The sequence below is a fragment of the Heterodontus francisci genome, chromosome 4, assembly GCF_036365525.1.
Source record: "Heterodontus francisci isolate sHetFra1 chromosome 4, sHetFra1.hap1, whole genome shotgun sequence".
Lineage (NCBI taxonomy): Eukaryota > Metazoa > Chordata > Chondrichthyes > Heterodontiformes > Heterodontidae > Heterodontus > Heterodontus francisci.
Genome location: NC_090374.1, coordinates 81934843 through 81959156, shown reverse-complemented (window position 1 = coordinate 81959156; position 24314 = coordinate 81934843). Strand labels below are relative to the sequence as shown.

Below are 24314 nucleotides of genomic sequence, written 5' to 3'. Positions count from 1 at the left end.
CAATTTTTAATCATTGGGAAATGTCAAATTTCTCTTCAAATATAAAATTAAGCTTTTCAAGGCCAATAAGGGTGTTTAGCACTGATTATGAAGTTAGTACAATGTTAAAAGCCCAGTTACACCTCATTCAACAGGTGTAACTTTATCCGCGTTTTTTTTTTAAAACGCGACTGGCAACCTTCAAATGGAAGTTCTCATCAGTTTATGATTGCAAGTGAGATAGCAGTCTGTGGGAATCTCTGCAGTGCACCTGATGGCCAAGCGTAGACTCACCAACAGCAACTTCTGGATTTTCGCATTGTTCTGTGCATGTTCAAACTCCCAATTTTGCTGTCAGTTTCAGTGGAGTAATGGTGGCAAACACGGACAGTTTCACCATCAGTACCAAAGCAAAATTCGAACCATTGACGGGAAAGTTATTTTTCACACCAGACATGCTGCCTCCCAGATCACTTTGCTTTACAAGAAAAACTCTTAACTATGGAAGTGGCCCTTTCCTTTGAGAGAGCCCAAGCTACAGTGTTATCTATCTAAACTATGGTGTCCAACCCACAACTGGTAGGCTGAATATAGTCCATTTGGTCACTGTATCTGATCAGCTGTGCCCTACACAATGTGATCCACACTACCCCATTCTTTAAAAAAAAAGCTGCACTCCCTGTTCTTCCATTAACTGCCTTTACATAGTTGATGCAACAATTTGCGTCTTGCAAGCACTCTGAATGGAGATTTGAAAATTCTCAATTCCTTTCATGTCCACTGATCCTCAGTGCTTTCTCAAACTATTAATTTAAATAAACCTTGACATTTTTCTTACAACTTGTCCTCATTGCCTCTTCAGAAGATACCAACTCTAGCTTGTGCACCATCAGCTGTGCAGTACCTCACCCAACTGGGCAGCCTTCAAGTATGAGGCTAGACAGCGAGTATCAACAAACATTCAATCCTACTTCTGCTAGTTTGGCACAAGGGTGACTCACCCACAAGTCCAAAAGTTGTAGATTCAAGTCCACTCCAGGACTCAAGCACATAATCTAGGCTAACACTTCAGTGTAGTACGAGAGGAATACTGCTTTATCAGTGGTGATGAGATGCTAAACCAAAGTTTTGTTTACCTATTCAGACAGATGTAAAAGATCGCACATCTCTATTGTGAAGAGCAGCAAGGAATTTTTCTGGTGTCCTGTGCAACATTCATTGCTCAACTAACAATGGTAAAATAGATCATCTGGCCACATTTCACTTCTTGCTTGCAGTAAATCGGCTGTCACTTTTGCCTACAAAACAGTGACTACTTTTCTGAAGTTACTGATTAGTTGTAAAGTGCTTTGCATCTTGTGAACATGAAAGGTGCATCATTATTGAATTTTTTCCTTTATCCACACTTGATGTCCACACACTTATTCGTTTCAGCAAGCTCATTTTACAGCAATCAGGGGCAATAATCATTGTTGATTTTTTTCCCTCTTAAGCCCAAGAAATTAGGCCAACTGTTGTACTACAAACACAACCCAGCTGACATCATGATTGATTGGGGTCAAAAACTTTCATCCTTAGTAATTAATTCACTGCCAAGGGAGCTTACCTGTCTTGAATATCATACTGCATGTTCAAGTCATTAATAACAAATGGCGTCCTGAGCTTTGCATAAGCCACTGCTTTGTCCAATAGAAATCCTTAAAAAGCAAAAAAACGTGAATTCAAGATTTCTAACTCATACCTGAAAACAAATTTCATGCTTTATTGGACAAAAACTAAATTACATGATGGAATGGCACATTCCAAAATTTGTGATGCACATGAAATTCACATTAAGTTCATGCTCCTGATGCAGAGCTTCACCCACTGGTAACAATATTGGGAATTTCAGGTCTCTATCTTTAACACATGCACAGATTTCCATCCATTAATCCATAAAATCTCAAAAATCCATGAAGTGACACCGTACGTCCCCTAAAAATGGTTAATTTCCTACATTGAATTTCTAAACAATTTTGTAAACATAAGGGCTTGTGACTAATATTCTTGTATCATTTGTCGAGTCAAACCTTTCTGACATAGTTATACAGGCTTAAAATGAAAAATAAAATTTAACTTTCTATATATAAAAGGCTAGTCACAGCAGGCAGAGATGTAAACGAAGAGCGGTAACAGAAATCTTACGTCCTTGGCACAAACCTGGATTTCTCCTGCTGGAGTAATGGATCTACATTCAAAGTGATACAGTAATGACAGTAGTTGCTGCTTTAAATCATTCTTCTTTGGAATAATGCATCAAAACTATCCTAAATGCCAACTTTTGTCTGTAAACTGAGCTACGTCTACTTTTTAATTCATAATTAAGTAGTAAAATTAAACCAGACTCAAACTGCAGCCTCAACTAATGTGGATAATGATTGGGGTGCTATAATTGGCCTCAGTACCCCTGGACTCGCTAGAAGAAGAAAATAAATCAGCTAAGAATCCAGGTTTGATTGTTAACCAGAGACTGCTTCTAGAAAGGTGCATGCCAGTTTGTTAAATGAAGCAAGGACGGAGCTTGACTGTAATGCTTTCACAGTCTGATAGTTTGCCAACCTTGACCATCTGGGTTCACTCCATGACTAGCCATGAGTTTGAAATACTGGAGGCCTGTAAATATCAGTGCCTTTTGGAGAGCTTGGGAGAATATTTTAGAGTTATTCTTTCTACCCACCGTTACTCTTTATTTCCACTGTCTTTCTATGGACTTTTGCATTGGAACTTCTTGTGATTAGAACTCCATTTCAGCACAGTGCTCTCTACAAGGCTCTATGACTTATGTGAACAGTACACCACAGCTTCTAGAGGAGTGTGGAAACTAGGACAGCAACTGCATTGGAAGCAGTTCAGAGGTTTATTCGATTAATACCTACAACGGGCAGGTTGTCTTATGAAGAAAGGTTGGACGGGCTAAGCTTGTACCCGCTGGAGTTTACAGGAGTAAGAGGCGACTTGATTGAAACATACAAGATCCTAACAGGTCTTCATAGGGTGGACGTGGAAAAGATGTTTCCCCTTGTGGGAAAATCTAGAACTAGGGGTCACTATTTAAAAAGAAGGGGTTGCCCATTTAAGACAGAGAAAAGGAGAAATTTTTCTCTCAGAGGCTTGAGTGTCTTTGGAATTCTCTTCTTCAAAAGGCAGTGGAAGCAGAGTGAATATTTTTAAGGCAGAGGTAGACAGATTCTTGACAAGCAAGGGGGTGAAAGAGTAATGGGAGTAGGCGGGAATGTGGAGCCAAGGTTACAATCAGATCAGCCATGATCTTATTGAATGGCAGAGAAGGCATGTGGGGCCGGGTGGCCTACTCTTGCTCCTAATTCGTATGTTCCAGATTTCTGCATTTAACTGCGCATGTGCGGTTACCAGAAGTTCCTATCGATTTATTCTTTAATAACAGTTGCCATTACTTTTAATTGCAAACTCCAGGCAAATAACTCTAAATTGTGAAGAGAAAAGACATTGAATAAAGCCAATGATCTCAGCACTCAAAGTGTCATCAGACATCATATGCATCTCAAAACTGCTACCTTTTGAATGGAAAGAAATGAGGCAATCACAAAGTGGCCACTGCTCCACTGGCTCATTTAGAATAGTGTCTTCTTCAAATATCACAGTAGTAATGTACTTGAACCTGCAAAGTCGTCCCAGAATCTCACTCATTGGCTTGGACTTAGATTTCTTGGCCATAGCACAAATTCCAACCACAATCTGTCTTTCTGGTGGCTATAGGACAAAGTAAGGTCACAGTATACATAATCAATTAAAATAACTCTATATATAATACCCCGAGTAACAACTAGATATTTTTTCAAAGAAAAGGCAGCCACCAAAAGTTAAATAGAAACATGCTGTAGAACTGTAAATACTAACTTCTAAAAAGTGCTGAAATTAACAGTTTACAAACGGTCTTCATTTAAATCTAAATTTAAGCTTCAATTGTCACATACAGCAGTACATTTTGACTCCAAATATATTGCATAACATCAATTTCTCGGGTACTAAGAAATTAATCAGTACTCACAGAATCATATTCTTCATCTTGATCAAAATCTTCAAACTCTTGAGGTTTCATTTGATGCAGCAGTTCCGGATCTTCAGACCCAAGAAAGAAGCTAGGAGAGCCAGTTTCCAGGCCATGAGCAGACATGATTGTTCAGGCCTGTGCTTTCTATCAATAACTAGCAGCCAAATTGCTAGCTATAGAAACAACACCTTTTGTGCACGGCTGTGCAACCAAACAAGGTTGCTCAAGCCTGACTGCTTGATAGATGATTAGCTTCCAAATGCACTTAATGTCATTACTGGAAAGTCTACATATTTAGTCTGTGCACATTGTTAAAGCTTGCAGTATGCTGCAGACAATGGACTATTGCTCGATAAGGTTACATTCTTCATGCTAAAAATAGAGGGTGCAAAATTTCATATTAGTATTAAGTAAGCAAATTGGTAGTCAGATAGATTCACAAGAACATAAGTCTGCCATCTATTATGTCAGCCACTTAATTTATATGGCTTACACCAAGAAAATGAACATAAATGTTTGAAATTAAAAACAGCTAAAGTAACATTTGACTAACAAGTGATGCAGAAAAAAGTAAAGGTTATTTAAAATAGTGCCATACCCAGTCAGAATCGTTTACACAAGGCAAACACACACAGTCTAAGAAAATACAGTGGCAGAGATGTTCCACTTCAGAGGCAATTGGGAGATTACGCCCAAAGTGCGACGGTTTGGTTACTGTTCAAGTTTCCACTAAAATTCATTTGCATAATCACAAATGTAAAATCTTCCATGAAGGAGCGTAATCAGGTAACGTAATAGAACATATTTTTTTTCCTCTTTCAATTTGATTGATGTATTTAATAGTGGCAACCTGATGCAATTTTATTAATACAGCTGAAAATGGGGTTATCACCAGATAAAATGTTTAATTAGGGTGCCCAGTCTGCACCAGTCCTGTCCAGTCACTGAAAGTGACTAAAAAAATCTATACTGAACCATTTAATAGTTTCCTTGGTAACACTAGTCAGTTTCTTAGTAAATGCCTTTCTTTCTTAGTAAATTAAACATTTTTAATATGAAAAAACCTTTTAAAATGCACCCATTTCCCTAAAAAAAATAATTTGAAGTGCCTCCCCAAAACAGCGCAAATGGACAGAAACTTGTAAAACTGGCATGCTCAAAGGCCAAAGTTGCAGGTGGGGTCTGATCAGGGCTAACTGAATCTAGAAACAGTGTAAAAGATCACAGAAAACACAAGTTTAAGCGTTTCTGGACGTAACATTTTGCACTTAAAATTCCCCAACCTTTTGCGCTGGTTTGGCCAATTCATACAAACATACAAATTAGGAGCAGGAGTAGGCCACTCGACCCCTCGAGCCTGCTCCACCATTCAATAAGTTCATGGCTGAACTGATTACTCCCCATTTCCAACTACTCTCGAAAACCTTCCACTCCCGGCTTATCAAGAATCTATCTACCTCTGCCTTATTGTGCCGATTGTACTAGTGTAAAGACTTTCCCCACTATGCTGAGCAGGGAGATTCCACGGTAGTTGTTGCAGTCACCACGGTCACCTTTGTTTTTATAGAGGGTGATGATGTTGGCATCGCGCATGTCCTGGGGTACTGCTCCCTCGTCCCAGCACAGGCATAGCAGTTCATGTAGTGCTGAGAGTATAGCAGGCTTGGCACTCTTGATTATTTCAGGGGTAATGCTGTCCTTCCCAGGGGCTTTTCCGCTGGCTAGGGAATCAATGGCATCACTGAGTTCCGATTTGGTTGGCTGTATGTCCAGCTCATCCATGACTGGTAGAGGCTGGGCTGCATTGAGGGCAGTCTCAGTGACAGCATTCTCCCTGGAGTCTTTGCTCGAGTCGCTCTGAACAGGCTCCAGAAGCTGGCCGAGCGCGTCTACCCTGAGGCACAGTGTGGCTTTCGTGCAGAGAGATCGACTATTGACATGCTGTTCTCCCTTCGTCAGATACAGGAGAAATGCCGTGAACAACAGATGCCCCTCTACATTGCTTTCATTGATCTCACCAAAGCCTTTGACCTCGTCAGCAGACGTGGTCTCTTCAGACTACTAGAAAAGATCGGATGTCCACCAAAGCTACTAAGTATCATCACCTCATTCCATGACAATATGAAAGGCACAATTCAACATGGTGGCTCCTCATCAGAGCCCTTTCCTATCCTGAGTGGTGTGAAACAGGGCTGTGTTCTCGCACCCAAACTTTTTGGGATTTTCTTCTCCCTGCTGCTTTCACATGCGTTCAAATCCTCTGAAGAAGGAATTTTCCTCCACACAAGATCAGGGGGCAGGTTGTTCAACCTTGCCCGTCTAAGAGCGAAGTCCAAAGTACGGAAAGTCCTCATCAGAGAACTCCTCTTTGCTGACGATGCTGCTTTAACATCTCACACTGAAGAATGCCTGCAGAGTCTCATCGACAGGTTTGCGTCTGCCTGCAATGAATTTGGCCTAACCATCAGCCTCAAGAAAACGAACATCATGGGGCAGGATGTCAGAAATGCTCCATCCATCAATATTGGCGACCACGCTCTGGAAGTGGTTCAAGAGTTCACCTACCTAGGCTCAACTATCACCAGTAACCTGTCTCTAGATGCAGAAATCAACAAGCGCATGGGTAAGGCTTCCACTGCTATGTTCAGACTGGCCAAGAGAGTGTGGGAAAATGGCGCACTGACACGGAACACAAAAGTCCGAGTGTATCAGGCCTGTGTCCTCAGTACCTTGCTCTACGGCAGCGAGGCCTGGACAACGTATGCCAGCCAAGAGCGACGTCTCAATTCATTCCATCTTCGCTGCCTTCGGAGAATACTTGGCATCAGGTGGCAGGACTATATCTCCAACACAGAAGTCCTTGAAGCGGCCAACATCCCCAGCTTATACACACTACTGAGTCAGCGGCGCTTGAGATGGCTTGGCCATGTGAGCCGCATGGAAGATGGCAGGATCCCCAAAGACACATTGTACAGCGAGCTCGCCACTGGTATCAGACCCACCGGCCGTCCATGTCTCCGCTATAAAGACGTCTGCAAACGCGACATGAAATCGTGTGACATTGATCACAAGTCGTGGGAGTCAGTTGCCAGCATTCGCCAGAGCTGGCGGGCAGCCATAAAGACAGGGCTAAATTGTGGCGAGTCGAAGAGACTTAGTAGTTGGCAGGAAAAAAGACAGAGGCGCAAGGGGAGAGCCAACTGTGCAACAGCCCCAACAAACAAATTTCTCTGCAGCACCTGTGGAAGAGCCTGTCACTCCAGAATTGGCCTTTATAGCCACTCCAGGCGCTGCTTCACAAACCACTGACCACCTCCAGGCGCGTATCCATTGTCTCTCGAGATAAGGAGGCCCAAAAGAAAAAGTACTAGTGTGAACAAGCTCCAGCTCGACTCCAATATATACCATACATACAATAACAAGTAAGAGTGTGATTTCAATTAGATCAGTCTACTAAGAACATGTAAGATGCCATACACACCTCATTGTGCTCATTGTGGCAAACCTTGTACGAGTTGAAAACAGTTCAATTATTCATAAGATCCAGTGTGTGTAGCGTGCACACCTTTGATGAGTTCTGATGAAAGATTCAATCATAAATGTTAATCTATATTTTTCATGATGAACTATTACACACCACCATTATTTACTACTTTTGTTTTTGGTCACTATACTGTCTCATCTTCACTTATGATATTAAGATAATGAAATTTTATAGGCCCAGAATTTGCTGGAACAGGTCTAGTTTGTTGAACTTTTTCCTTCAACTATCAATTTGAAAAATCTTTGTCACAAATTACTAGAAGTGTGACCTGATAATGGCACAGCAAGGTCAAAAGAGTATCTGGGACCTTGGTGAATGATGGGACTAACAGTCTATTAATCAATGAGGTTTAAGAATAAAGAAACAGAGGACCAAAGGAGAAGGAAACAGAGTGAAAGAAAGTCAAATTAGGAATGAAAAAGAGAAAGGAGGTCTGAATTGAGAGAGATAAGACACAGAAAGGCAATTTTTAATTAAATTTTAAATCCTCAAAGAACAACTTACCACCTGCAGGAATGCAACTCCACAGGTTCAACTAGAATCATAGAAATTGATGGCAAAGGAGGAGGCCATTTGGTCCATCATGGCTGAAAAAGAGCTATTCAGCCTATTCCATTTTCCAGCTCTTGGTCAGTAGCCTTGTAGGTTATAGCCTATGCAGGTGCTTTATAAAGCGATGAGGGTTTCTGCCTCTATCAGCCTTTCAGTTCCAGACTCACACCACCCTCTGGGTGAAAGAATTTCTCTTCAACTCTGCTCTAATGCTTCTACCAATTACTTCAATCTACGCCCCCTGGTTATTGACTTCTTTGCGAAGGGAAATAGGTCCTTCTTGTCCACATTATCTAGGCCCCTCCTAATTTTATGCACCTCAATTAAGTCTCCCCTCAGCCTTCTCTGTTCCAAAGAAAACAATTCCAGCCTCTTTAATCTTTCCTCATAGCTAAAGTTTTCCAGTCCTGGCAACACCCCCGTAAATCTCCTTAGTACCCTCTCTAGTGTGATCACATCTTTCCTGTAATGTGGTGACCAGAACTGTATGTAGTACTCTAGGTGTGGCATAACTTGTGTTTTATCCAGTTTTAGCATCAGTCCCCCACTCTTATATTCCATGCCTCGACTAATATCCATATGCCTTCTTAATCACCTGTCCTGTTATCTTGAGGGATCTGTGGACACATTCTCCAAGCTCCCTCTGCTCTTTTACACTTCTCAGTATCCCACCATTTATTGTGTATTCCACTGCCTTGTTTGTCCTCCCCAAGTGCATTACTTCATACTTCTTCGGATTGAATTCCATTTGCCACTTTTCTACTCACCTGACCAGTCCACTGATATCTTCCTGCAGTCTACAGCTTTCTTACTTACCATCAACCACACAGTCAATTGTTGTGTTATGTACAAATTTTTTAATCATGCCTCCTACATTTAAGTTTAATTCATTGACATATACCACAAAAAGCAAGGGACCTAGTACCGAGCCCTGCAAAATACCACTGGAAACAGCCTGCCAGTCACAAAAGCACCTGTTGACCATAACCCTTTGCTTCATGTCACTGAACCAATTTTGGATTCAACATGCCACTTCCCCTTGCATCCCGTGGACTTTTACTTTTCTGGCTAATTTGCCATGTGGTACCTTGTCAGAAGCCTTGCTAAAGTCCATAGAGACTTCATGAAACACATTACCCTCATCGACCCTCCTTATTACCTCCTCAAAAAATTCAATCATTAGACTTTGTCCTTGATTAATCCATGCCTTTACTACTGTCCCTTAGAATTTTCAGGTTAAGCTGAATGACCTATAACTACTCAGCTTATTCCATATTTAGAAAAAAAAATGCACAAAATTACCAGTCCTCCACTTCTCTGGCAACATGTCCGTAGCCAGTGAGGATTGAAGAATGGTCAGCGCCTCTTCTATTTCCTTCCTTGCTTGCTTCTTTTAATAGCCTGGTTTGTATTTCATCCAGGCATGGCTATTAACCTACTTTCAAAGCTGCTAAACCGATTAATGTCTCCTCTCTCAACATTTATCCCACCCAATATCACTCTCCTCAACAATAATGTCTGCATCGTCCACTCTTTTGTGAAGACAGACGCAAAGTATTCATTAAGAGCCATGCCCACATTTTCCACCTCCACAAATTGGTCTCGAATAGGCCCTACTCTTTCCTTAGTCATCCTCTTACACTTCACATATTTATAAAACATCTTTAGATTTTCATTGCCAATAGCTTTTCCTGCCATCAGCTTTCCTAATTTCCTATTTAATTTTACCCCTGTACTTTCCATATTCCTCTCTGCTTTCTGCAGTAATTCAGCTTTTGATATTTAAGATAAGGTTCCTTTTTTAGTCTAATCCTACACCGTATGCTCCTTGACATCCAAGAGGCTCTAGATTAAGCAATCCCACCCTTTTCTGTCTGGGAATATATTTGTTCTGAACTCTCAATATCTCCTCCTTGAATGCCGCCCACTGCTCTGCCACTGATTTAATTTCAAGTTGCTGTTTCCAGTCCACTTTTGCTGAACCACATCTCAGCTTAGTAAAACTGGCCTTTTCCCCAATTGAGAATTTTTACTCATGGTCTATCATTGTCCTGCTCCATAACTACATTAAATCGAACTGAATTATGATCACTACCACCAAAATCCTCTCCCACGGATACCTCTTCCACCTGCCCAGTTTCATTCCCTAAAACTATATCCAGAAGTGTCCGTTCTCATTTTGGGCTTGCTACATACAGACCAAAAAAGTTCTCCTGGGTGCATTTTAAGAATTCTGCATCCTGTATATATTCTACACTGATTCTATTCCAGTTATTAGTGTATTTCTGGAGTGAAGAGGTTGAGTGGCATTGCAGGAACAGACATCTCATCATTAATTGGGTCTTTACGCTGTTAAGTACCAGCCTTTACTTTCTGCGGTGAATTTAATTCGTACCACTGCACAAATGCAGTGATTTCTTGAAAATCATGGGAGGTTGACAGCAAGCTGCCATTTTCACAAGTGTAATGGTGCAACAGGGCAAACTGTCTACAATTGGTGGTAATTTGCAAGTCATGGGGTGCCTCTTCCTCATCATCGATTGCTGGATGATTCTCATAATATTTAAACCCACCATTATTTTCCACAGCAATTTGTGGGCCATTATTTGCTTTTAGAATGCACAGTTCACAAAAACTTTCAAACTGGATAAATAAGTAATGAAAACACATCCCTGAACACCAAGGTGAACCAATTCAAAAAATCTTATTCCTTTAATGATGATCATCTCCAATGTATTGCAGCCACCATGCTGTCAAATAGCCCTCCAATTCATATCAATCTTCCGTAGAGTCAGATGGGATTTACCCTAGGATTCTCTGGGAAGCCAGGGAGGAGATTGCAGAGCCTTTGTCCTTGATTTTTATGTCGTCATTGTCGACAGGAATAGTGCCGGAAGACTGGAGGATAGCAAATGTTGTCCCCTTGTTCAAGAAGGGGAGTAGAGACAGCCCTGGTAATTATAGACCTGTGAGCCTTACTTCGGTTGTGGGTAAAATGTTGGAAAAGGTTATAAGAGACAGGATTTATAATCATCTTGAAAAGAATAAGTTCATTAGCGATAGTCAGCACGGTTTTGTGACGGGTAGGTCGTGCCTCACAAACCTTATTGAGTTTTTCGAGAAGGTGACCAAACAGGTGGATGAGGGTAAAGCAGTGGATGTGGTGTATATGGATTTCAGTAAGGCGTTTGATAAGGTTCCCCACGGTAGGCTATTGCTGAAAATACGGAAGTATGGGGTTGAAGGTGATTTAGAGCTTTGGATCAGAAATTGGCTAGCTGAAAGAAGACAGAGGGTGGTGGTTGATGGCAAATGTTCATCCTGGAGTTTAGTTACTAGTGGTGTACCGCAAGGATCTGTTTTGGGGCCACTGCTGTTTGTCATTTTTATAAATAACCTGGAAGAGGGTGTAGAAGGGTGGGTTAGTAAATTTGCGGATGACACGAAGGTCGGTGGAGTTGTGGATAGTGCCGAAGGATGTTGTAGGGTACAGAGGGACATAGATAGGCTGCAGAGCTGGGCTGAGAGATGGCAAATGGAATTTAATGCGGAAAAGTGCGAGGTGATTCACTTTGGAAGGAGTAACAGGAATGCAGAGTACTGGGCTAATGGGAAGATTCTTGGTAGTGTAGATGAAGAGAGATCTTGGTGTCCAGGTGCATAAATCCCTGAAGGTTGCTACCCAGGTTAATAGGGCTATTAAGAAGGCATATGGTGTGTTAGCTTTTATTAGTAGGGGGATCGAGTTTCGGAGCCACGAGGTCATGCTGCAGCTGTACAAAACTCTGGTGGGACCGCAGCTGGAGTATTGCATGCAGTTCTGGTCACCGCATTATAGGAAGGATGTGGAAGCTATGGAAAGGGTGCAGAGGAGATTTACTAGGATGTTGCCTGGTATGGAGGGAAGGTCTTACGAGGAAAGGCTGAGGGACTTGAGGTTGTTTTCGTTGGAGAGAAGGAGGAGGAGAGGTGACTTAATAGAGACATATAAGATAATCAGAGGGTTAGATAGGGTGGATAGAGAGTGTCTTGTTCCTCGGATGGTGATGGCAAACACGAGGGGACATAGCTTTAAGTTGAGGGGTGATAGATATAGGAGAGATGTCAGAGATGGTTTCTTTACTCAGAGAGTAGTAGGGGCATGGAACGCCCTGCCTGCAGCAGTAGTAGACTCTCCAACTTTAAGGGCATTTCAGTGGTCATTGGATAGACATATGGATGAAAATGGAATAGTGTAGGTCAGATGGTTTCACAGGTCGGCGCAACATCGAGGGCCGAAGAGCCTGTACTGCGCTGTAATGTTCTAATTCTAATAAAACCAGAAAAAGATACAATCGGTTGCTAAGGATAAGAAACACAGAAACATAAAAATTGAACAAGATTAGAAAAATTTCTCCAGTTAAATGGTCAAATCAGTTGTCTCAGTGTAGGAAACCTTTTTTTGTCAGCCATTCCCCATGTATACCCCACTGACACATTTTTTGTAAAGAACATCATGAACTGGTTATCACCAGCTTTATGAAGACAGATGCAATAACCAAAGAGGAGGATGAAGTTAATATCACCGAAGAGGTGTAGGGAGTCGAGATAGGGTAAAAACAGATAAAAATGAGGTGTTAAATAGCTTGATATCACTGCTACAACACTGGCATCAACCCTGCAATGTGGAAAATTGCCCAGGTATGTCCTGTACACAAAACGCAGGACATGTCCAACCCGGCCAATTACCGCCCCATCAGCCTACTCTTAAAAATCAGTAAAGTGATGGAAGGTGTCATCAGCAGTGCCATCAAGCGGCACTTGCGTAGCAATAACCTGCTCAGTGACGCTCACTTTGGGTTCCGACAGGGCCACTCAGCTCCTGACCTCATTACAGCCTTGGTTCAAACATGGACAAAAGAGCTGAACTCAAGGCAGCATTTGACCGAGTATGGCATCAAGGAGCCGTAGCAAAACTGAGGTCAATGGGAATCAGGGGGAAAACCCTCCACTGGCTGGAGTCATACGTAGCGCAAAGGAAGATGGTTGTAGTTGTTGGAGGTCAATCATCTGAGCTCCAGGACATCACTGCAGGAGTTCCTCAGGGTAGTGTCCTGGGTCCAACCATTTTCAGCTGCTTCATCAATGACCTTCCTTCAATCATAAGGTCAGAAGTGGGGATGTTCGACGATGATTGCACAATGTTCAGCAACACTCGTGACTCCTCAGATACTGAAGCAGTCCGTGTAGAAATGCAGCAAGACTTGGACAATATCCAGGCTTGGGCTGACAAGTGGCATGTAACATTTGCGCCACACAAGTGCCAGGCAATGACCTTCGCCAACAAGAGAGAATCTAACCATCTCCCCTTGACACTCAATGGCATTACCATCGCTGAATTCCCCACTATCAACATCCTAGGGGCTACCATTGACCAGAAACTGAACTGGAGTAGCCATATAAATACTGTGGCTACAAGAGCAGGTCAGAGGCTAGGAATCCTGCGGCAACTAACTCACCTCCTGACTCCCCAAAGCCTGTCCACCATCTGCAAGGCACAAGTCAGGAGTGTGATGGAATACTCTCCACTTGCCTGGATGGGTGCAGCTCCAACAACATTCAAGAAGCTCAACACCATCCAGGACAAAACAGCCCACTTTATTAGCACCCCATCTACAAACATTCACTCCCTCCACCACCGGGCACAGTGGCAGCAGTGTGTACCATCTGCAGGATTCACTGAAGCAACACACCAAGGCTCCTTAGACAGCACCTTCCAAACCAACTAGAAGGACAAGGGCGGCAAATGCATGGGAACACCACCACCTGCCAGTTCCCTTCCAAGTCACACACCATCCTGACTTGGAACTATATCGCCATTCCTTCACTGTTGCTGGGTCAAAATCCTGGAACTCCCTTCCTAACAGCACTGTGGGTGTACCTACCCCACAGGGACTGCAGCGGTTTAAGAAGGCAGTTCACCACCACCTTCTCAAGGGCAATTAGGGATGGGCAATAAATGCTGGCCTGGCCAGCGACGCCCACATCCCATGAACAAATAAAAATAGGTTAGCAAGTCCTTGATGGGATTTCTAAGTTACTGAAGGAAGCAATGGTGGAATTAATAGAAGCTATATCCACAATCTTACAATCTTCCTTGGATATGGAATGTGCCAGAAGATAGGAGCACTGCAAATGTTATACCAGTGATCAAAAAAAGTGTGGGATAAAGCTGGTAACTACAGGCCAGTCAGTCTATCAGTGGGGGTAAAAACTACGAGAGATCATTGTCAAAGACAACGTTAATTCTCACCTGAAGAAGCATGACAATAAAAATACAGATTTGTTGAAGACAAATCATGTCTGACAAACCCACTTGTGTTCTTTGATGAAGTAATCAAGAGGGTTAATGGAGGTAGTGCAGCAAATGTTTTATACATGGACTTTCAAAAGCACTTGATAAAGTGGCACATAAAAGACTTATTCGGAAAATAGAAACACATGCTATTAAAGGGATGGTGGTTTACTTGGGTGCATAACTGGTTAAGGCTTAAGAAGCAGAAAGTAGTGGTAAATCATGTTTTATGACAGCAAAGAGGTGTACAGGGCTCGTCCAGGGGTTGGGATTATCATTAATTTTCTTGATAAGTATAAAACACCTGGACTTGGGTATAGGGAGTACAATTTCAAAGTCTGCTGATGGCACAAACTTGGCAATGCAGTAGACAGTGAGCATGATGCTTGCAGACTTCAGCTGGACACAGACTGGTAAAATGGGCAGACACATGGCAGATGCAATTTAATATGTATAAGTGTGAAGTGATGCATGTTGGAAGAATAACATGTAGAATTTGTATTATCTAATTGCTACTATTTTTAAGAGGTGGACAGCAAGAACAGAGGGACCTGGGGGTGCATATTCACAAACATTTGAACACAACAGGGCAAGCTGACAAGATATTTAAGAATACATATGGGATACCTGGCTTAGTAATTGGGGCATTGAACACAAAAACAAGGAATTACATTCTAGGAACTACCCTTTAGGAAGAATGTTAAGGCCTTGGACAGGGTACAGAGGAGGTTTACCACAATAATACCAAGGATGAGGGAGTTCAATTATGTGAAGAGATTGGAGTAGTTCGGAGTGATCCCCCTTAGAGCAAGTGAAAATTAAGGGGAAAGTTTTACGCTCTCCCCCGCAGCAGGTTTGGAGGTGGGGAGAGCATGTAATCGGGTGCGATGGTGGTGGGGACCCCACTACCTACCTGCCTCTGCCGAAATTAAGCCCGGGGTAGGAAGGCATGTGAACGGCCTTCCTGCCCTGCTGCTAATTGAGGCCCGTAAGTGAGCAATAATACCAACTAAGTGCCTCATCCCTCAGCCACCGCAATTAGCGGCAGGCGGGCCTGTTGCCCCATGCATGAAAATCCGTGCAGGTTGCTTGCTGGCTGCTGGCAGGGGGGCTGGGGGTGGGCCCCTTGTTAAATGTCACTGTGCCTGAACAAGAGAGACCTGGCATCAGAAAGGGGAGGCCTGCTGAGAGCCAAACCCTGCCCTTGCTGCCAACCCACCCACACACTCCTCCCTTGCGAGACCCTACCCCGCCCTGATCTACCTGGGGCCTGGATCCAGTGCTGCTACTGGGCCTCAGATGGCTGCTCCACTGGCAGCAGCCACTGCCTCCGCCTGGGCACTGCTCAGTTAAAGAGCTGCCGGCCTCCGATTGGCCAGCAGCTCTCAGAGGGTGGGACTTCTGTCGCCTTGACCCCATGGAAGGCCCGCTGCTGTCCAGTTAATTGGTACTTGATTTGGCAGACCTCCCACAGAAGGGGTGACGCAGGGTTTGCGGCGGCAATTTTGCCGGAGGTCGAGACCCCCGTCGCCTAGATAAAATCCCTGTCCTAATAAAAAGGTACTCAAAATTATGTGGAGTATTGGTAGTTTGCCTCTACTTGCTCCAGTAAGTCAGTTAGTAACCAAGAGTCTGAAAAATTGCACCATCACCCCTTCCTGGGCTGGAGCCACCTCGACCACAACTTTGGGTGGCTCCAGGAGATGCTTCCAAGTCACAGCAAGAGCTAGTTATAGAGTCACAGAGTCGTACAGCACAGAAACAGGCCCTTCGGCCCACCGCGTCCATAATGCCCATCTATACTAATCCCACCTGCCTGCATTAATTCCATATCCCTCTATGCCTTGCTCATTCAAGTACCTGTCCAGATGTCTCTTAAATGTCACTACTGTTCCTGCCTCCACCACCTCCTCTGGCAGCTCATTCCAGATACCCACTATTCTGTGTGTGAAAAATTTACCCCTTTGATCCCCTTTAAACCTCCTCCTCTCACCTTAAATCTATGCCCTCTAGTTTCAGTCACCCCTACCATGGGAAACAGACTCTGGCTATCTACCCTATCTATGCCTCTCATAATTTTATATACCTCTATCATGTCCCCTCTTAGCCTCCTTCGCTCCAGGGAAAACAGACCCAGCCTATCCAATCTCTCTTTGTAACTCAAGCCCTCCAAACCAGGCAACATCCTTGTGAATCTTTTCTGCACCCTCTCTAGCTTAATCACATCTTTCCTGTAGTGCGGCGACCAGAACTGCACACAGTACTCCAAATGCGGCCTAACCAACGTTATGTACAACTGTAACATGACATCTCAACTCTTGTACCCAATGCCTCGGCCGATGAAGGCAAGCATGCCATACGCCTTCTTCACCACCCTGTCTACCTGTGTTGCCACTTTCAGGGAACTATGTACTTGCACCCCAAGGTCTCTCTGCTCAACAACACACCCCAGGGCCCTGCCATTCACTGTATATGTCCTGCCCTGGTTTAACTTCCCAAAATGCATCACTTCACACTTGTCTGCGTTAAATTCCATTTACCCCTCCCTTGCCCACTTTCCCAGCTGATCTATATCCTGTTGTAACCTTAGCCAACCTTCTTCACTGTCCACTATAACACCAATTTTGGTGTCATCTGCAAACTTACTAATCATGCCCCTTACATTCAAAAACAGTACAGCACAGGAACATTCGGCCCTCCAAGCCTGCGCTGATAATGAATTCACATCCAAGTCATTAATATATATGACAAACAACAGAGGGCCCAGCACTGATCCCTGCGGCACACCACTGGTCACCGGCCTCCAATCTGAAAAACAACCCTCTACTACCACCAAGCCAATTTTGTATCCAATTTGCTAGCTTACCCTGGATCCCATGCGTTCGAACCTTCTGGACCAGCCTACCATGCGGGAGCCTGTCAAAGGCCTTGCTAAAGTCCATGTAGACAATGTCCATCACCCTGCCCTCGTCAATCCTCTTGGTCACTTGCAAGTTCCCCTCCAAGCCACACACCATCCTGACTTGGAACTATGTCGCCATTTCTTCACTGTCACTGGGTCAAAATTCTGGAACTCCCTTCCTAACAGCACTGTTGGTGTACCTACACCTCAAGAACTTCAGTAGTTCAAGAAGGCAGCTCACCACAACCTTCTCAAGGGCAATTAGGGATGGGCAATAAACGCTGGCATAGCCTGTGACACCTAGGTAACCTGAACGAATAAAAATATATAGCACTTCAATAAAGTACTGAACACATGTGCAGAGAGAGGAAGCAACACAAATGCAAAGTGGGGAAAAAATAGATAAAATGTTGACACAGATAAAACAGGAAGAGCACAACAAAGGCAAGCAAAAGAGAGACAATATCCTGCAATTTACCATGAGAGACCACGAGTAATAGATTTTAAAAATCTTGCATATATAACAAACTTGGTGCCCACATTAACCTTGCACCCTGGATCACAATATTTGAGTCATGCTTCATAGATCAACATTTGAGAAAATCCGAGGAACAATTTGTCATGGGAAAAGCCTAAATCAATATTTGCCAGCTACACTCTTCTCAACAGATGACACTGTTACACCTCCTTCATTGCACGTCCACCTCCTCCACCCTGGCAGCATGGACATCCGTCCACTTCTACCCCAGCTTCTGTGAACTGCTCAACCTTGTTCCTGTACTCTTACAGTAAGATCGGCCATGGCATGGCAGGGATAGGGCTACACACGAAAGGGTAACGGGGATAGCGATACTCTGGGAGGAAGGCAGCGGAATATCGTGTTGAGCAGCAGCAGAGATTACAGGACATAAGAGAAGATGCAGGTAAGGCAGAACTGGGAGACAAGAGTCAGAAAGCAGGCCAGTGCATAGCGTCTTGATGGTAAGAGTGACAACTGATAAGTCCTCTGACTTCTCAGTACCCACCCAAATCAGCAAGGAGTGAAGAATCTGAAGGATAGTCCAAAGGGGGGCATTTATGAGATGCAATGACATCATGAGTTCGGTGGCAAGTAGTTTGATGGGAATGCAAATATGTACTTGATGGAATAGGAGTGAGGAACTGAGATAGCAGCAGGGAAAGGTGATGGGAAGTAGCCACAAATACACAGTTTGCAGCCACACCCAGCGTCACTTCCCCACCACATCACCCCTAACCAAAGGAAAAAAAAAATCAAGCAAAAAGACGTACGGACAGAGAAGCAAGAAGCAGACACCATAAAGGCAGAGGCAAGAGAAACAAGAAGCCCTCTAATTACCAGTTATAACACCCAATCTCTTGAAAACAAAATCAGTGTCTGCTCAATGTAATGAGTACATGGCAAAACATATGACTACACTTTGGCAAAAACATTTTTAAAATATTAAATGTGCACCTAAGTGCCGAAGAAGTGGCTGCCTTCAGCGGTATGAAGAAAGATGCAACAATGAGGCAACTCGGCAGAAGACCTACTGTAAAAAAAAAATTATGAAGTTATGAAGTCACAAAATCTTCTTGGAGCAATTCACATACAATGAATATTTGACAACTATTGTGTAGGCAAACATAGCAGCCATTTATTTCATACACAGCATGATCCCAAAAGCAGTGAGATAGACAATCAGCTAATCTTTGATTTCCCCGTCGTATTGATGGAGGAAGAAACATTAACAAAGACACCAGTAGAACTCCCTGCTATCTTCAAATAGTGCCATGGGTCTTTTATTTATATATTCAACTGAACAAACAGATGGGGTCTGGCTTTGCAGAAGTCTCAGTATTGCACTGGAGTGCGAGCCTAGTTTATGTGCTCAAGTCATTATTTAGGAACATACACACTATTAGAATAGTTTGGGGTAGGCCGTTGAAGACAATATGTCAATGGTAGCATGTTGCAGGAGAATAAAATAAAGCAAATCTCCTGACAAAGATTAGGAATGCAATAACCTTGTAGAATCTTCCCTATTCATCAAAAGAGCATTCTCCACAAAGTGAAGTGAATCAGCACCGAGTCACATTTGCTGAGATAAAGCACAGATGCGTAAAGGGATCAATCCCCTCTAATTTATAACATCACAACTTGGGAAACACCTCCCATATGGCCAAACTAATTCTCGCACAGTCTAAGGGTGTGCCCTGTCCTGAAGCTTCAGTGCCCTTTTGTCCCAAGCCATTTTCTGAAAAATGTATGATGTATCCTTGAAAAACTTGAGGGGACATCCAGGTGCCAGTGTAATACATGGAGAATTCTCCTTAGAAGAACCTACAAGAAAGGTTTTCAATCCTCCACACACCAAAGAAGAATGACTAAATAGTCCTCAGGATGAAGAAGAAGAGGTCATATCTTTGAAAGATTCCCAAGGAGCAACTATGCAACTAATGAAATTATCTTACATTCAACATTTGATTTTTCTGCCAGCTGGATGGTAGCAAAGCAGCACATATTCAACACTCCATATTTTGATGACAATCTTACAAAGCAATTTAGATCCACAAAAAATATTTTAAGTGTATGTAATTAATGTAAAGGATTTGATGATTTCCAGGTACAGCCTACAGGCAACCACAAAAGGGAAGCATTTCTTGACCTAACTGGAGGTGAAGCAGATTGGACCATGGCTACCCAACCCGAACCCGACGACATGTTGGGTTCGGGTCAGGTCAGACACAGTGACAGCCAGGATGTCAAGGTGGGAAGCACTCCGCACTAGTCTGCACAGTGAGCAATTCCATCCAAGGCAGAGCATAATCTATTTAATATAATCAACTTTATTCCGGTGGTCGGGTCGGGTGCGGGAAAAAATGAAAGGACATGGGCCAGGTCGGATGTGGTACTGTCGGGCTCGGGTCGGGTTTCATTTGCAGACCCGCCGCAGGCCTTTAAAGCTGATAAATGTTAGTGCTCATAATATTCTGATCTAAGTGATACTATAAGCACGACAGGATCAGAATGTCTATCAGAAAAAGACTGATCTATTAATAGTCCTTGATCTCACCGATTAATCGTACAAAGAACCAGAGCCACCAATCTTGCACTTTCCAACGTAGAGATGGCATATCATGGGTGCAAAGAGGTTTAAAAAGGGAGGCACTTTAATTTTTGTAAGTTTAGAACTAGAGGAGGTACATTTGGAGTAATTTTAGCAACAGCAGGTTGGGAACCCGTTTGTTTCAGCAGCAGGCTTTGCCGTGGCTGTTTAACTCAGCCACAATATTAGCAAAAAACATAGAAAATAGAAGTAGGCCATTCGGCCCTGCTCCACCATTCAAAAACGATCATGACTGATTATCTAATTCAGTACCCTGTTCCTGCTTTCTCCCCATATCCCTGGATCCCTTTGGCATTAAGAAATAAATCTCTCTCCTTCTTGAATATATTTAATGACTTGACCTCCACTGCCTTCTGTGGTAGAGAATTCCACAGGTTCACCACCCTCTGAGTGAAGAAATTTCTCATCTTGGTTCTAAATGGCATACCCCGCATCCTGAGACCCCTGGTTCTGGTCTCCCCAGCCATTGGGAACATTCTCCCTGCATCTCGCCTGTCTAGTCAGTTTCCTGCTTTCCCAACCAATGACAAGAGTGCAGGCATGATGACAACCCAGACCTGTCAATGAAAGGCTCTCTTCTTAAAAGGGGCCCCTGCAGGGGTCAGCAGGGCTGCATCCAACACTCTCTGAAAGCCGCGGAAAAAAATGATGGCAGAAAAGCATGGGAAGGCTGCTAGTTTGCGGACTCTTCCCTGGAAACAATAAAAGCCAGAAGAGAAGTCCTGTTTCCAACGGACAGGAGGAAGAGGCCAGCCACCCAGACTAAACAGGCATAGCTGGAGTTATCAGAAGTAGTTAGCAGGAGTGTGGTCCTTCGTAGCTGGATACAGTGCCATAAGAGGTTTAATAATATGGGCAAGAAAGGAGTAGAACACTACTTTTTGCTGCCAACCCCACATTCTTGACTTACCCAGCATTCTCCTGCACAGCACTCCTCAGACCAACACACCTTGCATCTCCACTCATTCATCCCTCTTCAGGAACCTCCTCACATCCCCATGTGAACAGCCAACAGACACACTCACCTTCATCTTATGTCGACTCACACTCATCCCTCACAGTCACCCTCTACAAATGTTGCCATTCCTTCATCTCCATACATTCCACTTCTCTCACTCATATCTCTCTGCTTTGTCTCATTGCAGGAAAGCATACAACTCCAGGGAGAGGCAGCGAACCAGGGATGAACCTGTAGTAACAGTCACATTGACCACTGTGGAGGAACAGGCAAAGTTTTACAGGCCATGGGCAGAGGCGATGGAGCTCTCCCACACACCTGGTGAGAGCATTAAATATCACACTGCCACTTGGTATTTAACAGTCACTCATGCTGAATTGATGTCACTACTAAATGAAATGTCATGATATAGAATTTGAGCCCTTTCTCACAACAGCAACAATTCATGTCTTTCATCTCCCACAGATCCTTCAAGTGTGATGTAGGAGCAGAAAACCAAGAGCTCCTCAGAGAAGGGAGGAATACTCCAGGATGCACTGACACATGACTCACGCACAACCACCAGCACAGATACACACACCTTGGTGTGAATAGCAGCACAGGTGCTGGAGACAGGGATAGCAGTGCACAGCCCTGGTCAGAGAGCATAAAACACTCAAAGCGCTGATCATCTGGACAGAGATGCTGAGTTTCGGGGGTCTTCAACAAAAAGGGCTCTTCTGGAACAACAGCATTTCCAGAGGCATTGACATTCTCGGTGAAAAACTGGAGGAATCAATCTCTTGCATGACTGCCATTATTTCTCAGGCATTTGCACTGATTTCTACCTCTAAGAGTGGCCACCTGCATGGAGATTCAGACATGGCAGGCAGCCAGGTGCGTGCTGATCCTCACCAATGGCCTGCACACTCAGTCTTCCACTTTACGCAAGATGGAGGAAAGCCTCGCCTTGGTTGCTCAACACTTCACTGAAGTGCAGTAAAGTGCTATCCAGTTCTTGGCTAGCAGGCTCCAATACCCAGAGGACATCCACCATAGGCATCTCAGCTGTTAGTCTGCTCGTTCCCCTGCTCTGTCTTTAGCTCTGTTGAAGACACAGGGGTTTCACCATGTAGAAGAAATAGGAAGCAGAAAGACGAGCTAAGAGTGAGAATGTGATGGTTGGATTTTTGACTGTGGGAATAATGCATGTTTGGGGAAGTGCAGAGGGTTTATCATTGCACTGCCATATAGCCTCATGAACTCAGATTAGCTGAAGTGTGCATGTATGTGGCTGTTACAGCCTTCTCTGGTAGCCAGATGAGCGACTGCAGGCACCCTGACCACATCTGGGTCCTCCTTGGAGGAGGAGGAGGATACCAAGCGATCTGCACCTTCCCCCTCCTGTAGCACCATGTTGCACAAGGCAGAGCCGACCATTACTATTCCAGAGGACCTTGTGGTTCATAGTGAAGGGCACCCCTAAATCTGTCCAGGCACCTTAATCACATCTTCAACAACCCAGTGACTTGCTCAATATTCACCCTTGTGGTCCTGTGGCTTCTTGTACCTATCCCCTGTAGCATTGGCAGGGCGCCTCACAAGTATTATAAGCCAGGTCCTCAGACGATAGCCCTCATCTCCAAGGAGCCACCTGCTCACTCTGTATGGAGTGCGAAAACCTGTGGTAGATGTTGACTGTTGCAGAAGAAATCTTGGCAGCTTCAAGGATATCTTGCACAGACAGGGATGATAACCTTCCAGTGGTCACATAAGAGCTGAACATTGAGAGAATGCTATCTGTTCTGACTGATAAATACACCATGCAGATCTGGGGGCACCCTGATTTCAACACGTCGGCAATGACTCCTGTACCTGTAGAAATCCAGCCACAGCAACAAATGAGAGGCCTCTGTGTCTGACTTGCCTCATTAACGTCAAAGTGAACATAAGTGGTAACCTTGGAAAACATGGCATCAGTCACCTGGGAGACACATTTGAGGGCAGCAGCTTACAAAATCGTGCAGATGTCACCAGCAGATTCCTGGAAGGAGCTGGAGGCTGTGGTGACCTTGACAGTCACTGGTAAAGTGTGACCATCTTGCAATGAGATCTGGTTCCAGGAGGCTGCAGACATCAATAACCTGCCAAGAAAGCCTGAGACTCCTGAGGCACTATTGCTCCATCATGCCGAGGAAGCTGTTCCTCTGTCTGTATACCCTGTGCTGGAGATATCGTCTCCTTTGAGCTGAAGCTCTGAGTCCATCCCCTCTGTCGTGTGGAGTGGCACCTGGCTGCAGAGAAGGCAGCTGCTGTTGGTGTAGCTGCTCCTCTTCTTCCTCATCAGAGTCCTGTGGTGTAGGTGCTTCCATGCTGCAGTGAGGCTGACAGCAAGGACAATCAAATCAAGCTGAGTAAAGACTAAGACAGGTGAAATGACTTCCAAAAAAGTTGGAAATCACACTCTCAGAACAAGTGCTGTGAACACAGGGCAGCAGTTATAAAGTTTCACTGTTTAAAAGTTTTCCAGCCTGTCAGTTTCACTGATCAATGACTCCCTGCTGTGCTTTTGCCTTGCTACCTCAAATGAGTTCCACAGAACCTGGGAAACCCTTGCACTGGCTATTAATGCCACAATTAATTGATTATTTAAATATTTAAATTACTGACATGATATCTCCATGTGGTTTCTTTCTCACCTAGGAATATGCTTTGGTAAAATCCAGAAGTGGGTGGGATCATGTCAGGCTTCCAACACACTGGCATTTTTTGAGCATTTGACACCCTGCGTTGCACCTGAACCCTCGCGCCCCCCACCTTGGAAGTTAAAATTGATTCCATTGTCTGAATGATTTAAGGGATTCTTATT

General features: G+C 43.9%; 1 protein-coding gene across 1 annotated transcript in view; it reads right to left on the bottom strand.

The window, feature by feature from the left end:
• Nucleotides 1–24314, bottom strand: part of ppip5k2 (diphosphoinositol pentakisphosphate kinase 2) — a 213104-nt gene that overhangs the window by 187144 nt on the left and 1646 nt on the right. Inside the window, exons 2-5 of the mRNA XM_068029776.1 lie at nt 7530–7625; nt 4046–4420; nt 3552–3747; nt 1586–1676 (exon numbers count right to left, since the gene is read on the bottom strand). Coding sequence (XP_067885877.1) covers nt 1586–1676; nt 3552–3747; nt 4046–4171 — 413 coding nt within the window. The 5' untranslated portion in view covers nt 4172–4420; nt 7530–7625. The remainder of the gene's footprint in view (nt 1–1585; nt 1677–3551; nt 3748–4045; nt 4421–7529; nt 7626–24314) is intronic.